Raw genomic sequence first — 16,105 nt, forward strand, 5'->3', positions numbered from 1 at the left:
GGTACAGGCCCTACTAAAAAGTTTGTCCCCATCTTTTTTATAAGGCCCCTTTAAGTACTGAAAGGCTGCAGTAAGGTCTCCCTGGAGCCTTCTTTTCTCCAGGCTGAACAACCCCAACTCTCTCAGCCTTTCCTCATAGGAGAGGTGCTGCAGCCCTCGGATCATTTTTGTGGCCCTCCTCTGGACCCACTCCAACAGGTCCATGTCTTTCCTGTGCTGAGAACCCCAGAGATGGACGCAGTACTCCAGGTGGGGTCTCACCAGCGCAGAGCAGAGGGGCAGAATCACCTCCCTCAACCTGCTGGCCCCACTTCTTTTGATGCAGCCCAGGATACAGTTGGCTTTCTGGGCTGCAAGCACACATTGTCAGCTCATGTCCGGCTTTTCTTCCACCAGTACCCCCAAGTCCTCTGCAGGGCTGTTCTTCCTTTCTCACTTGTCCTTGCTGGCTGGGACGCCAAGGATACAAGATCAGCTCTCATCTCATCTGGGTGCTTGACTATTTGAAGCTAGTGGATTAATTGCTGCTAAGCAAAGGTAGTCAAGCATGCAGTTTTGAGGCATTCTGTCATTTCATCCCAAGGCAGCAACAAGTTGAGTTCCCTTAAGTCACAGTTATACCAGTCACAGATGCTGCACAATCTCCAGAGTGGTCTGTGTTTAAGTCACAGGGAAACTGTATAGCTGCTTTTGTGCCATTGGAGCATGCACTACAAAGTAACAGCAGCTGATCATTGGTCCCCTGCTGTTCAACAGCTGTAGATACAGCGCTGTGTAATAGAGAGCAGTTTTAGTGGGAAAAATATATTGATGCTGGGTATAAAACATTAAATTTTACTGTAGCAAAGTCCGTGGTTGAGTACATTGTGGGACAAGTCAGTAGAGGTGGGCTCTGCTTTGGGTTTTACCCAGTCATTTGAAAAGAGGACTCACTGAAGGTCTCATAGCAGAAGATACTTGATTCACATTAGCACTGGAGTCCCCTTCTGACTGAGCTTTTGATGAGAAAAAGGTTTGATTTCCTATCATTTGCCTTGGAGCAGAACAAACCAGCGGACTTCAGTTTGGACTTCAGACTAGAGGTGTGCCTTTCAGTGGCTGTGCAAACACCTAGAGTATATGATTAGCTCACCATAATTCAGTTGTCCTGTCTTTCTGAAATGGGTAATGCCTGCTAATTAATGCACATGAGTCATGCTTAGAACTGGCAGACAGACACTGGAACAGATTCCTTTAGGAATGTTTCACATTGTTGAAGATGTGGTATCTCTTAAACTGTTACTACTGCAGCACACTCAGTAATGTATTAGTATGACCATGAAAAAATATAAGTAGAAAATCTCTGTATAATGTACCATTTCAAATTAAATTTGTGTTTTCGAATTTAATGGAAACAAGGGTTCTTTGCAATATTTCAAGCTGTAGGTGCATTTTTTTCCTTTTTGGAGGACCATTAATTGGCCTCCTAGGGTGAAATCATGGCTGTATCAAGTCTCAGGATTCATGTGAGTGTGGATGAACTGTCAAGGTACCTGAGGTATTTTCGCAAATTCAAAGCTTTCAGCAGTTAACAGCAGAAATGTCTTGTTCATCTGCTTCTTTAGCAACTGGCTGCTGTTTGTGATTTGCAAAGCCCAGCAGAAGGTTGGCCAGACTGACAGCCCTGTGATGAAGCTGTCGTCTGGGAGGGAGTTATTACTCCGTTACCCCTTGGCTAGACTTCCACTGTCCTGTGATAGCATGCATTCACCAAACCTGACACCCTGAAAATGATTCTTTTATTGAGCTTATCCAAGGTGTTAATAGGTGAGAGAACTAAGTGCTTAAAACTAGCTTCCACTTAGGTGATAAGAAGCATTTCGTTGTTAACTTGACTTTGTGTCCCTTGGGAAGATGGAATTTTGCTGGTTATGCATTTTCTATAGCAGAAGAATGATCCCCTCCTAACTTAAAAAAAAGTTCAAGGCAGCTTTTACATGGTACAAAGAAAACCTGTGCATAAACCATAATCTCTCTACATAGTAATGATATACATTTCTTCAGATAACATGAACATTACCATGCAATTCAGTAACAGAAGTAATGTTTTCATTACCTTTTGTCTTCAGCTAGTAATGCACTGACTTTGGCTTCCTTTTTTCAGATCCATAGACAACCTTTGAAAAGTTTTGAGTCTGGAAACAGAGAGGCTGGTGCAGTATTTGGGTATCTTCCTATATATGAGGTAAGCACAAGCGTTTTCTTTTCTACCTTTTGCAGTGGCATTCACACAGCAGAAGCCATTAGCACTAGTAAATTATTACAATCATGTACTCTGACATTCTATTGTTAACTGTCTGCTTCTTGATTTAATTTGCTAACATGGTTTCCATTACTACCTATCCAACTCCATTCTCCATTTGGTGGAAGCTTGAGAAGCCAGTTGACGTGAGCATGCCACAAAGTGAGTATTCCAGACATTTACTTCTCCTGTTCAACCTTATGTCATTAACTTTTTGCTCAGACTTGACTCTTCTAGCTGGCCCAAACCCTATTGATTCTTATCTGCACAAAGTTTTGGCGGTTGTAAGTTAATACTATTTTATGGGTACTATTGATTTGATTTATTGCAAGCTGTCCAGCAAGGCTTCCTAGGTTGTTCCTTCTATGGAGAAAGACCAGAATGTCCACAGCCTTGTCTATCCCACCTATCATAGGATGGAAAGAATTACCCCTAGCAGAGGTGCTGATCTCATTCTACAGAGGGTACCTAGAGAGCTAGCTTGGATGAGACTCCTAACATCTAGATGGCTGGTTAGGTGGGATGAATAGGGTACTCTGCATTCAAATATATATGACTTAATGCTTGTGCATGCAGCATTACAGAGTATCTCAGAAAACAGACAACTCAGGAGCACAACGTTCAAACAGGTGGCACATATGCTATTCTTCTGACCATTAATCTGCCTTGGAAATCTATGTTTCATTTTCTTCTAGAAGAAGAAAATAAAATACCGGGGTTCTTGTGCCTTGGCAAGTTAGGAGCCACTACACTGAAGCCAATGGCACTGCAATGGATTTACTATAAAATGAGATCAGACTTCTGTGAGCTCCATGCACAACAAATAATTTTTTGTCTATGCTGTTACAAAACACTATCAAAGTGGTCTGTTCACCTGAATATATTAATTAGTTCTTGAAATTTTGCAATTTATTTTTTAAAGGTCTTCAGTGGAACAAAGCTGAGATGTCCAGTCCCACTGGATGGACAATGGAGACAGGTTTCAGTGGAGAATAGCATCAAGACAAATAAACATAGCATCTGTCTTCAGGAAAGTGGATTAGCAGGTTCCTTATTTCAGTTTTTTTCTCTGGTTTTTTTTCTGTTATATTTAAATCCATTTCATTATTAAGTAGAACATATAGAAATTAAATCTTTACTTCTATTCCAGTCCCTCCTGCAGAGAAAAAATTCTAAAAAAGCCAGTGTATGATTATAACAAGATACTCACAGAAAAGCCCAACTCACTCCACTTTTTGATGGTTAAGAAGGAAAAGCACCTTACTATGATAAACTGCTTAAAGATTCAGAGCCATAAATCTGCAAAAATTCTTCTTTTGCTAGCCATACAGACTTCTCTGAAGAACAAATGGTATTCCAGAGGTACTGCTCTAACCTTTCTCTAATGTTTCAGGAGCTTTGGTGTCCTTTGATAGGCAAAGAGTTGATGGGATGTTCCATAGGTAGCAAACATGCCACAGTATCCTAGTCAAATGTCTTCTTTCGGAAACATTTAGATTTCCTTGTTAACCATGTGAATATAAGACAGAAGGAGGACTGAGAGCTAGGTTCAACTAACGAGAAACAGCCCTATTTAAAGATACCTGAATTTAGGTCACAGCATCCTAGAACATGCCATTTTTAACTGCACTATTTTCAGCTGAGCTAACTTTATATTAATTAAACATAATTACAGAAACAGAAAAAGCAAAAACCAAGTAAAGCTCCTTGCAGTTGTTTTGTTAGTGCTATGTGGACAAGTCCTCAGAATTACCATTCTAGTACCTTTTAGTGCCAATATTTTTGTTTGTTCAGAAGATGCCTTGACCAGAACTATTAACAGAATGAAATGGACATATTATCTGACTGGCCAGAGGACTGGCTAATTGAGGAACACGATGCGGAAAAAAAACCTGAGTTAAGGGAAGTTTTTGAAAGTGTGTAACCTAGTTCTATCCACTGTTCAGGATGTGCTTGTCCATGGATATCCAGAATCAGGACCCTGTCATCTGTGATTTTGCAGTCGTCAAAAATCCCATATACTCCTCCCAGGCCTGTTCTGCTTGGGGAATTCCAAAGGAGGCTTCTTCCTTTTCCCTGTTAGCATCCATCTTGAACCTCTGTAGGTGGTTTATAATGATATGTGGGAAGAAGCCATCAGTACTTTTGTTGATTTCTTCAGCAAGAGCCTGAGCCACCTCTATAGTATACCTATCTTGGTTGGTAAACACTTTGCATTTCTTATAATTTTGAATACTTCCAGGAGGACACTCATGAGAGAAAATACAAGAGGATGTCTTCGCATCCCAACAGCCAGCCTCTCGACCAGGGATGTCTTTGGGTTCCCTTGACCCACCGTGTGGGACAGAGAGAATCAGGTTCATGTTGCCTGTTTGATATTCTGTGAAATGATTATGACCAAATACAACCTTTCTGGTGCCAGTGGCTTTCAAAAACAAATATAAAATGGAAAGGAGGAACAGATACATATTTTTCATTTGCTGCTGGAAGACTCAGCAATATGGAATATATCAGTACCTACATAAAACCAAAAGACACATTTTAGATTACTTACAGCTGGGAACACATGAGAGACTGTTCAGCTTCTGCTGGAATAATTAGTTACTGATTAACCTATTTTAGTTTTATTCCATATAGCACAAAGAAGAAGAGTACTTATATGAGAAACAAAAATTAACAGGGCACTTAGTATGGCTAGATGTAACAGATGCAGTGTTTCCAAAAGAGAGGATTCTCCCAGAATAACAGGGCAAGGGAAATGGTAGGTTACTGGGCCTCCTTCATTTCCCCAGAAAGCACAAACACTATTTGATCATCCTATCTGATCCCAGAGAATCAACAGATCCCAGCAAAATGTTTGAAATATTTTTTCCCACCAAAGCCTCCCTTTTTTTCACCTCTGAAATGTAAGAAAGTTCTAACACAATTTGATAGAACATCTGTATCTCATTGACATGTGTGAAATATCTTTCCGTTATCCATATGGTTACAGGAACTAGAGGCTATGGCAGCTCAGACCAGCACTGGGCTTGCCTAAAATAAGCAGACTGATAAAAATTGGGTGCTACCAAGCTCTATCTCTATCTGTGCTCCAGGCTGAGTTAATTTGATAGCATTATAGGTAGGTACCAGTGAGTGCATTAAGGAGTGATTCTATTCTATTTAGTTTTCAAGTCTCCATTCTCTTCAAGGGAGCGAAGATATTTTTAAGCCCTCACTAACTCTGCCATTTTTTGGAAAGCTGGAATTCAGCAAGATGCTGACAGTGCTTTCTGGTTTGAAGGCATTACATCTCTAGCAAGATCAGAGTCTTGAGTGTAACTGTGTTGGTCAGATGTAAAATGAGTGAGTAAAGTCAGCAAAGAGCAGAATAAAAAAGGATACTTTTCACTTCCATGAATAAAAAATCCCCTCAATATAGGCCAGATGAGGAGTATGTAAACAGATGCATTTGCAGATGAGGCAGGCTGCCCTGTTGTCTGTCCTGCCCCTATCAACATCACTTGCAGAAATGCAAAGGGTAAGAGGAGCAGACAAATGAGAGAGAGTGAGAAAGATCTGCAAGAATCTGTCCACAACACCTGGCCTGAGAGCATGTATGAGAGCAGTCAGTAATACTGAGAGGGGAGGGCACAGTATGGAAGCACCCTTCCATCAGCCGCCTACTCTAAGAAAAGGAGAGGGCAATTTCACTCAAATAATGCAGCAAAATATTCTTTTCCTGCTATGAGGGAATCCTGCTGGCTTTTTAGAGACAAACTCCACTGCCCACTGAGCTGGCCCACACTGAGAAGCCTGTACACAAAAAGCAAACATCTATCTTCCTCTCTCTCTGGGCTGAAAGTCCCATAAAAGTCTGTGAGCTGGAATCAGATTCCTGAGAATCTAATCTACAGTTTTCCTGCAGAGCATGATTAACAGCTTTTTTAGTTTCTTTTTAACCTTTCAGTTAAAAGGTCCTTTTACTTGAGCTACTGGCTTAAAACAAGTTTTCATCCAAGTCCTTGTATAGTTCACGCTTCCCTAGATTTCCCTGAGACACAGACCTTCACCTGCTAGTTCAGTTTGCATTACCAGAAATGTTGGGGAAAGGAATATTTTCAAGCTTTATTCAAAATCGCTTTTCTCAGAAAACCAGACTGCATATAGAGTGTGGAAGTCAGAAATAGCTTACCTCAGGTGTAGTGGGGCCCAGCACCAAGTTAAATAAATCAACAGCAACAACTCCCAGGTGTGGCTCACCTGCCTCAGAAGGACTCAGGTTTTCTTTGCCTCAGGCTCTCACCTTAAATACAATGACACAGCTGTTCCTTTCTCACCATCTGCCAAACTGCATGTTGTCATTTGCGGTAGTTTGCTTGTCTTTTTGCAATTCTTGTTAATGATTGAATCAAGCTGTTAACACTACTAGATCATGTGTTAAAGTTATATGGAGAGAGACCTCTGTGTAATTCCCAAACTGGAAGAAAGATGCCTTGTTACAGCTCAGGCTCTGGGCAGACCTGGGGAGTCCAAAGCAACTCGATGACCCCAAACTGGTTTAAAGAGTTTTCTGGACAACATACAGGGGATGCAGAGGGAAAATGTTAAGTCACAGTAATGTACGCTAGAACTGCTGTTCTGGACTTCATCACAGCAAAAGACACACCTTTCCCATAGCAAAACACACACCTTTCCAAAGGATTTTCACTCAAAGGGATGGTGTTCAGAGAAGCACAGAAGCACCTGCAGGTAGGGAGGAATATGCTAGAAAATTTATCTGTTTGTCTTCTTCAGCACAAGGGTGAGGTCCACGTGCATAAGGAACAGAACCACTGTAACCGGCTCCAAGTTCTCTGCTGATCATAGGTAAACTTACATTATCGTGAGGTTAAAAAAAAATCCACAATATTTTAAACTGGTAGTAATCACTGCAGGACCAGTTTGAAGATTTACCTAGAAAGAAAGGGAGAGTTGTTCCTGCCTCTGCACCTTCAAAGGCGAAACTGAACTGACCTTTGCACTTGGCTTCAGCTGGGGCTCCCTCTGTCCCAGATGTCTCTAGAGGACAGGCTGAACCATGCAGCTACATGGCACAGAGGCTTCATCTGCACCCAGATGTATCATTTCACTATGAAGGCTCACAAAAAGGGAAAAAAATATGCACTAGTTTACTAGAAGCTTAGCATGCTTTTTTCTTTATACTGACATATCTTTCTAGGGATCAAAAAAACTTGCCACAAGCAGCACAGCCACACCAAAGGTAAGCTCAGAACAGTTAATATAATCAGTAAAGGCATCAAAACTGGTAATGCAGCAGGTTTTGAGGTTTAATGGCAAAAATGGATGCGCTAATTCTGGATTTAGATTTTGGGGTCTTCTGGGGGAAGTCTAGGAATTCTTCTGAGACTTCACTGTAGAAAAGGTGATAGGATACATCTGTTTGCGTGCACACTCATCTATGCATTTGAAGCCGTCCATTATCTCTTCCTGGCTGAGAAAATACTCAGAATCATTCCAAGGTATGCCTGACAGAGAAAAGGACTGAAATAACTGAAAAGACTTCCAAGTTGAAAAATAAGGACAAAAGATTGGCAGGGTGGGGACAGGGGTGTCCTTTGGGACCTTACATGCAGACACAGGGGTTAGCATTCTAGTACCTCCAGAAACATACTGAACCTGCAGGATTTTATGAGTGTTAGAGGTAATATTCCTGCATGCATGTACCCACTTGTCAACATTCAGTTGCTGTAGCTGCAAACTGTTGTTGCAAATACACATACCTGGATCTTTGCATATGAACTGAGGAAAATGCTTTTTGATGATACATATGCGGTGAATTTTGAAAAAAAGAAGCAAAAATTGCCACTAGGCCCTGAGCTACTTGGTCTTGCTTTGACAAAAGTCTCACAAACTTCAGTGGGGCTTTGCTTGGATTTGGGATTGTACTACAAATAACACTCCTTCCCTAATTCTCCTACACAGCCCTACCTTAGCACTTACAAATCTCTGATGAGTAACAAGACTGTCAAGGGAGATTTCACAGCATTAGCGCATCATACAAATGTTGCGTCCATATACTCTTAACCACAGGAAGACATTGTTTCTTATGGGTACTCAAAAGGAACGCGGTCAGTGCTATGCGATTAGAGAAACATTTAAAGTTTCAGAGAGACAGTCGGTGACTGGGTGTTATATCTGTGGCTCATACACCCTCATATTGACAATGTGTACAAGAAAAGTTTTCCATGAAGGCAAATAGCAATTTGAAATACAACTCTTTAATGCTTCTTCTGTATTGTAAAGACCAAGGAAGACTGCATTTTTCGCTCTCTCCATAACAGAGCACAAGCTATCAAGACAAGGCACTGTAGTGGGCTTGTGTGAGGATCTGAGGCTGCTGACAAACAGAGGACTAGATTAGACTGAGGTGGCTGAAGCAGTGACTGCCTCAGGCATTTGCTTTTCTGCCTTCCTGGAAATGGTTGTTCTCTGAAGGAGAACAACATGCCTGGTAAATCAGCTGCTAGTTAATAAGAAGAACTAAAATAGATGTGTTACATACCCCTTAGCACTCTGGAAGGTAGACTGGTTACTGAATAATTGTGGTGATCCATACTATTGATTTGGAGCTTCCATGGCTTGTTTCATTCTGTTACAGTTGGTCATCTGCTTTAACTTCTTTGACATAATTTATGATCCCTGTTTAGACTACTTGAGTTTTGGTAAGCTACAGATTAGTGAGAAAGCAGGAACACACTCAGTATACACCATCAGATAAAGACAGCTAATAAAGCTGAGCTTCACAAAGACTTTCAATAACTGACAGCAATTAACTCTGTTAGCTGTTATCATTCTTATGCATCAGAGTGAATGTTGTTCAACATATTTCTCATGAAACCATTTATGAATCCAGATAATGCAAATCTTTTACCAAACCTACATCCTGTCACTTGTATCTCTGTTTACAAATGGGCAAGACTAGTCCCTAAGTGGAAAATTTGTGAATTTTGTGGAGCCTGTGCAAAAGCAGCAAACTGCTAAACATGGCAAGTTAAATGGTAACTGCAGGAGCAGAATCCCAGTTCTGTAGCTCAAAGGCCTCTTTATAGCCCTAGAGGGAGGGACGAAATGTATTACCAGAAACATCTGAAAATAGTCTTTATGATTATTGAAAACAAACTCATTAGGTGCAAGATGGAAGTATGTGATTATTCCACAACCTCTTTTCTTGCCACTACTTATATCTCATTTCCTCCAAAGAGAAAACCATTAAGTAAAGTGTAACTAGCCAAGGTGCCATTATTCCACTTGGAATCTGCTCAGGCTAGCACTTCCACCTTAAAAAAATCTGTTATCTGGATATGAGAACAACATTCTCTTAATTCAGGCTATGTATTGGCTGATTAATAAGCAGGCGGAAGGACTGCCACTTATTGAGCCACCCATTGCTGCATGCAGGCACGAGTTTCCATTAGAGGTCTACAAGGCTGTTCTTTACTGAGCACAGTTTGATTTAATCACAGGCGGCAGCTGTAGACAGAAAGTACCACTGGAGGGGAAAAAGGCACTTATGTAACAGGCAAGTAGGGGCAGAAGAAAAGTAGTTCTGTTAGCAACAGAGTTAATGAAGCCTCATTTCCTGCCCCCCTCCCTCAATCCTCCTGATTTCCAGATGAGGGAAAGCATTTCCTTTAATAGGGGAAATATACACAACAATCTACTTCCAAAAAGCTGGTTTTCCAGGTCTAGGTATATTCCCTACCCATGTCAACTTCACATCTAGAGAAGACCAGGGAGTGCCCCAGGCTCACCCCTTTCTGTAGCTCTCATGCAAAGGAAAGCCTGTAGTGATCCTGATTTGTAAATCATGATTTATATGTCTGCATGATCGGGGCAGCAAGACCCGAGGGTACTCCATGGCATGGACCAAAGGTTAAGCTCTGTACGCTACCACGGAGTAATGCCGGGCACAAGTATATACTGGGAGAGGAGTGGCTGGAGAGCAGCCCTGCAGAAAGGGATCTGGGGGTGCTGGTCAACAGCAGTGTGTCAGCAGTGTGCCCTGGCAGCCAAGAGGGTAAACCACATCCTGGGGTGCATCAAACACAGCACAACCAGCTGGTCAGAAGAGGTGATTATACCACTGTATTCAGTGTTGGTGCAGCCTCATCTCGAATACCATGTGCAGTTCTGGGCCCCACAATTTAAGAGGGATTTGAAGGTCCTTGAATGCATCCAGAGGAGGGCAACAAAGCTGGTGAAAGGGCTGGAAGGAATGTCCTATGAGGAGTGGATGAGGACTTTGGGCTTGTCTAGTTTGAGGAAAAGGAGGCTGAGGGGCAACCCCATTGCTCTCTACAGCTTCCTCAGGAGGGGAGGTGGAGAGGGAGGTCCTGATCTCTTCTCCCTGGTATCCAGTGATAAGATGTGTGGGAATGGTTCAAAGTTGCAACAGGGCAGGTTGAGACTGGACATTAGGAATCATTTCTTTAACAAGAGGCTGGTCAAACACTGGAACAGGCTTCCTAGAGAGGTGGTCAATGCCCCAAGCCTGTCAGTGTTTAAGAGGCATTTGGACAATGCCCTTAATAACATACTTTAACTTGGTTGGCCCTTGGTCAGGCAGTTGGACTAGATGATCATTGGAGGTCCCTTCCAACTGAAATATTCTATTCTATTCTATTCTATTCTATTCTATTCTATTCTATTCTATTCTATTCTATTCTATTCTATTCTATTCCATTCTATTCCACTCTATTCCTCATTTTCATGAATTGCACTGAGTATCTTCAAGACTTCAAGCCCTTTGTCAATTTACATGAAAATAACTCTGTGGCTTCAACATTTATTGCAGGTGCACATTCAGGCAAGAGGCATGAGCATGTAAGTCTTCTTTTCTTAGAAGAACAGGCTGAAAAAAGACAAGTCCCAAATGCATTACGTGTTAAGAAACAAGTGGAGACTAAAGTAGAAAAGAGCGTGCCCCCAGCCAGGAGAGCCAGCCATGACCCTGACAATGTCCCTGATCCCTTGGGTGCAGTAACTCTGTCCTTTGTGCATCCCACTGTGTTGGAGGCCCCTGTGGACTCACTGGGATGGTAGGAGACCCTGTATTTTAGTGTAGGGAGCACAGTTGGAGGAGTCAAGAGAGGAGCCTCCTACCTGCTCTCTCCCTTCAGCCATTACTAATTTGGAAGCAGGGGCTGTAGCGAAATTCCAGAAAGAGGTTGATTAGTGCTGGAGGAAAAAATCTAAAGACACCATCCTCCCACAAAATGGGTAGGAGAGCACTTTATTTTCAATACCTTTCAAATGTCCTTGTTCTGCATTCTGTTTTCAATCTCACCTAATGTCCTGTAGTGAAAACTAATACTGAAGCAAGCAGAAGGGATGGGGACCTGAGCAAGACGTGAGCTTTCTTCTCCTTTTCTGGCAAAATGGCCAAAAGCAGAGGAGTGTTAGAGACATGGATGAGAGAGTGCTTTCGGGGTTCGCATTACTGCTATGCTATTTCTCAGTGACTGGCAACTAAAGAGGGTTGTCACTTCTTACTAAGGAGAACTCTTCAGAATGAGTCTGTGCCTGGCACTACAGCAATTTAAACATTTTTGTTCGAATTATGCACTTTTTCAGTATTTTTGGAATATGAACAAATGGACAGCCTTCCTCCTGGACACTGATACATACCTTTATTTTCATGGTGGACATCAGTAGGACACTACGCACAGGTGTTCCTTCTTATAGCTGAGAATTACTGCTTGAGCACTCCAAGCAAGCTCTGACAACTCAGAGCAAAGGAGCAGACAAGCAAATCAAAATGTTGGCAAAACATCATGATGGCAGAGAGCTGGTTTCCAGTAGCAGTAAGATGGGAGGGGATCACACAAATTATGCCCCCACCCATTTTCACGGGATTACTCATGAGCAGTTTGGTTTTGCTATTCACTGGCAACACAAGGATTAGTGGTCCTTTGCCTTCACTAGAAAAATCCAGGACACAACGAGAAGGGCAGATGATCTTGGCACCTCCAGCCAAGCATGCTATTGACAGACATACGTTTCAAATATTACTTAGTTGAGGCTGAGCTCAATGAGCTTCACAAGGTATTATTTGGCAGAGCTGTATTCCCTTCACTACCACGTTCTCATGAAGAAGCTGATGGGCACAGACCTTAACGAAGCAGTAAGGTTTGCACAGGAAGGGAATGCCCAATCATCCTCACAGAGCTCTTCCCTGGAAAATGAATCCAAGAGCTGTGTTCACCCAGCAGTGAGCAGATAGGAACTGTGACCAGCCTAATGAGGTTACCTGGGATTCTGATGCAGGAAATTAATATGGCTTTTCTTCTGTTCCCTTCTGTACTTGTCAGGGACAGAAGCCTGCAAACAGCATTAGCAGTTTAACAGAATTATTTGGTAAGTGAGATACTGGTCACAAAAATCGTGCTCTTGGCCTGGCCTGACCGAAGCAGATGGTAGTTGCAATATTAACTAGATAATCCAGGTTTTCAATTACTTTACTAATATTATTGATACAGTATTTTCCTGATAAATGAGGAGCTTTTAAATGCATGTCCTCTGCTACTAAATATAGTTTTAAGGATGTCTTCCTCTAGAGTTTTCTCAAGTGTGTACAAGTGTGTACATGAGTTTGCTTGTGCTATTAAGGCCTGGCTTCTCAGCTAAGCTAAGAAAAAGTGTGAAAATGTGCTGTCCATAAATGGAAATTTCAATAAAAGGCAGATAAAGGGTGCAGCAAATGTAATACTGCTACCTATCAGAGAGAGAACAAATTTCGAACAAACTGGTTAAATGGTCCAGCTACCTGCCAGACAGACTTTCTGAAATAAAAGTGATCAAATTCTTAAACAGTGACGACAATATAATAGCAATAATAAGGAATTCACTGACATTTTGGAAAAACTAGTATAGACCAGACACCTGATCTACTAATGTCACCATAGCTGGTGCTCTGACTGTGAGCTTCAGCAAAGTGCCAGTTTTCACTCTGAGTATTTTAATCTAACCTGTGAAGACAATTCCGGCAGTGCCAGACAATGTAGGGAAGGAAGTTTACTAAAAATCTGTACGATGTCCTTGTCCACTGTAGTGCATAGTGAGGACAAAATAAATTTTGCTTTACCTTGGCTGTGTAAAGGTTAGCTGTCTACATCAGACCTAGTGATCCCATTTCCTCTCTATAGTCAGTGTTGAGAAAGAGGCAGTTCTAGAGGTACTTCAGCGCACTTATCTTGGGCACCTATCTTAAATTTTCATTAGGCATCAACAGGGCTATACTCTGTATACCTCTGCATTTTTTATTATGTGATACAAAACAATTGTAAAGGAAACAAAATGTTTCTGCTACACTTTCTATTTCCAGGTCTATTTGTAATGTATTCTGCCAGTCACTACTACAAAAAAGCCCAAGGAAATGAAAAGCATACAACAGGGATTTGGCATAGTAACTTCTAGTCTTAGCAAATTCTCCAGATATACGAGCTACCTGTGAAAGGAAAGGATTGTATATGTTATTTATATGTCTTGTACCTAACCACACCACAGTGCTACTTCCTGGTTTCATCTGGTATCTGTGGGAAATAAAACTGCAATACTACGATACTCTTTAAAGGAATAACTCACCAAAGTATTATCATCTGACTGCTTCCTTCCAAGAGACACTGCTGAGCTTAAAGAGCAGTATCTTTAGCCCATTTAAGTCAAGATAGCTCTACTGAAACCAACAAAGCCTTTGACTCGTATAAAACTTCCATTATTTTATAGAAGTTATGAGATATAATGAAGGTGGGTCTTGGATAATCAGGCTAAAGTCATTTGTAGCAAACTGAATGTTAACATGTATCATGCTAACTCTTCAGCTCCAAGGTATCCACCCTTTCGGATTAAGGATTCAAAGAGAAAAACCTGACCTCGGCAAAAATTCTGTAGCTCTGGCTTCAATGCAAGTTCCTTGGCTCCAGTGCCTCTGACTCTGAGGTTTATCTTATGGCTATTTTTATTGTAATCTACAGAAAATAGTCAAAAGTAGATTGAATTGAATTGCACGAGATATTTTGAATGATATGGAAATACTATATTGTCTACCCTGATTATTGGTCTTCCCATGAACGCAGCAGTTTGAGGGAAAAAGAAATGTCAGAATTGATGTAAGAACATATTCTTAAGAGAAGCAATCCTAATCCAAACAGATTTCTAATTGCAACTGAATTTAAAACTCTGGAGCATGGCAAATATAGACAGAATCATGGAGTGAAAAAAGAATCAGTAAAGAGGAATTTAATCAATATTTTCAGCTTTAAAACATCTTATTCTGTCACCATGGCCAAATTATTTCTATGCATTTCTCAGTGCACACACAATATTCTTAAGAAGTTATAATTCAGATGTGCTCTTTTCAAAATGCATTGAATTTAAGCCTTGCTGTCCACTCTGGAAACATTGCTTTTCTGCCCCGCTGTCTGAGTCATCCATGTAACGGAGTCAAAATACTGAAAGAACTATACAGACTTCAAAATGGAAAGCAGAAAAATAAACTGTTACCTGCTAGATATCTGCCTAGATATATTTCTCACTGCAAATTTTGTTTTAAGCAAGCATACCTTTATGTTAACTAACAAGAAAAAGAAGCTTTATTTTGTATTTCAAACTCGAAACTCATCGATTGTTCATCATTTTACTCCAGACAATTTTTCAATTGTAACTTGAAATCAAGTTTTCACTTGTAACTTGAAATCTTCGCAGTGGAACCGCAGTACTAACATCTCAGATGGCTTGTGTTGTGGGTAACACGACTGGCGCTGGCCCTGACGGGGGAAATGTAACTGTGTGCTCTGACCAGCCCACTGCTAGAGGGCTGTTCTCTTAATTTCCACATCTGGCTGAGCCTTCTGGAGTGAGAGCAGGATCTCATCAGGGCACATCAGACATCACACAAGGATAAGCCCATCTGATAGTTCCTACCTGTGTAGGAAACAGGGGGTGGGGGGAAGCAAGCTCTTCAAGGTATTCTAAAGTGAATTTATGCTATTGCATTTATACTAATTATTGCATTTATGCAATATTTATTATTTATGCTATTTATGTCATTTATGCTATTCCGTGAAGCCTGGAGGGACATGTACAATCATGTTGCTCAGGAATGGAAAACTTTACACATAGAAGTGAGTAATTTCCTGTTTGTAATTATAAACGTAGTAGGTATTCAAACTGTGAAATTCCAAGCAAAGCACTACATTTGATTCCTCTTCATCTCTATCAATTTTCCTCTGTTCCGAGACAGTATCGTGATTTCTCAAACTCTCTTCATAGAGACAGACATGTCCCCTAATCAAGATTCCATCACCAGCTTCACAAGTCTCCACTAAGAGCAGCTTAATAAAGCGGTTAAACATCATGCTTTCTTTTTTAATTTAAAAAAATCGGTAAATAAAAACACCGACTCCAGTGCAGTGGTAATTTTTATTCTAGAGTGTTGGCAAGACTTCTGATCCTGTGATCTCATTACTTGCAGCTGGAACCATGCACACACCCTTGTATTTGTCCCAGTCTTATCTGAGTACTAGCTCAACGAATGAAGCAGACATGCTGGTTTTTATGAGTGCAGAGAAAATTTGCATAATTCATAGAATCATAGAATCATAGAATCATAGAATCATCTAGGTTGGAAAAGACCTTTAAGATCATCCAGTCCAACCATTAACCTACACTACCAAGCCCACTCTAGACTAATCAAGGGTAGACCAGACTAAACCATATCCCGAAGTGCCACATCTACCCGTTTTTTAAACGCCTCCAGGGATGGTGACTCCACCACCTCTCTGG

General features: G+C 41.1%; 1 protein-coding gene across 1 annotated transcript in view; it reads left to right on the plus strand.

Annotated features, from left to right (window-relative positions):
• Positions 1–2,574, plus strand: part of WDR64 (WD repeat domain 64) — a 76,534-nt gene extending 73,960 nt beyond the window's left edge. The window contains exons 26-27 of the mRNA XM_075706925.1: positions 2,144–2,224; positions 2,410–2,574. Of these exons, the coding sequence (XP_075563040.1) occupies positions 2,144–2,224; positions 2,410–2,574 (246 nt within the window). The remainder of the gene's footprint in view (positions 1–2,143; positions 2,225–2,409) is intronic.
• Positions 2,575–16,105: the final 13,531 nt, after the last annotated feature.

This window comes from Pelecanus crispus, chromosome 3 (assembly GCF_030463565.1).
Source record: "Pelecanus crispus isolate bPelCri1 chromosome 3, bPelCri1.pri, whole genome shotgun sequence".
NCBI lineage: Eukaryota > Metazoa > Chordata > Aves > Pelecaniformes > Pelecanidae > Pelecanus > Pelecanus crispus.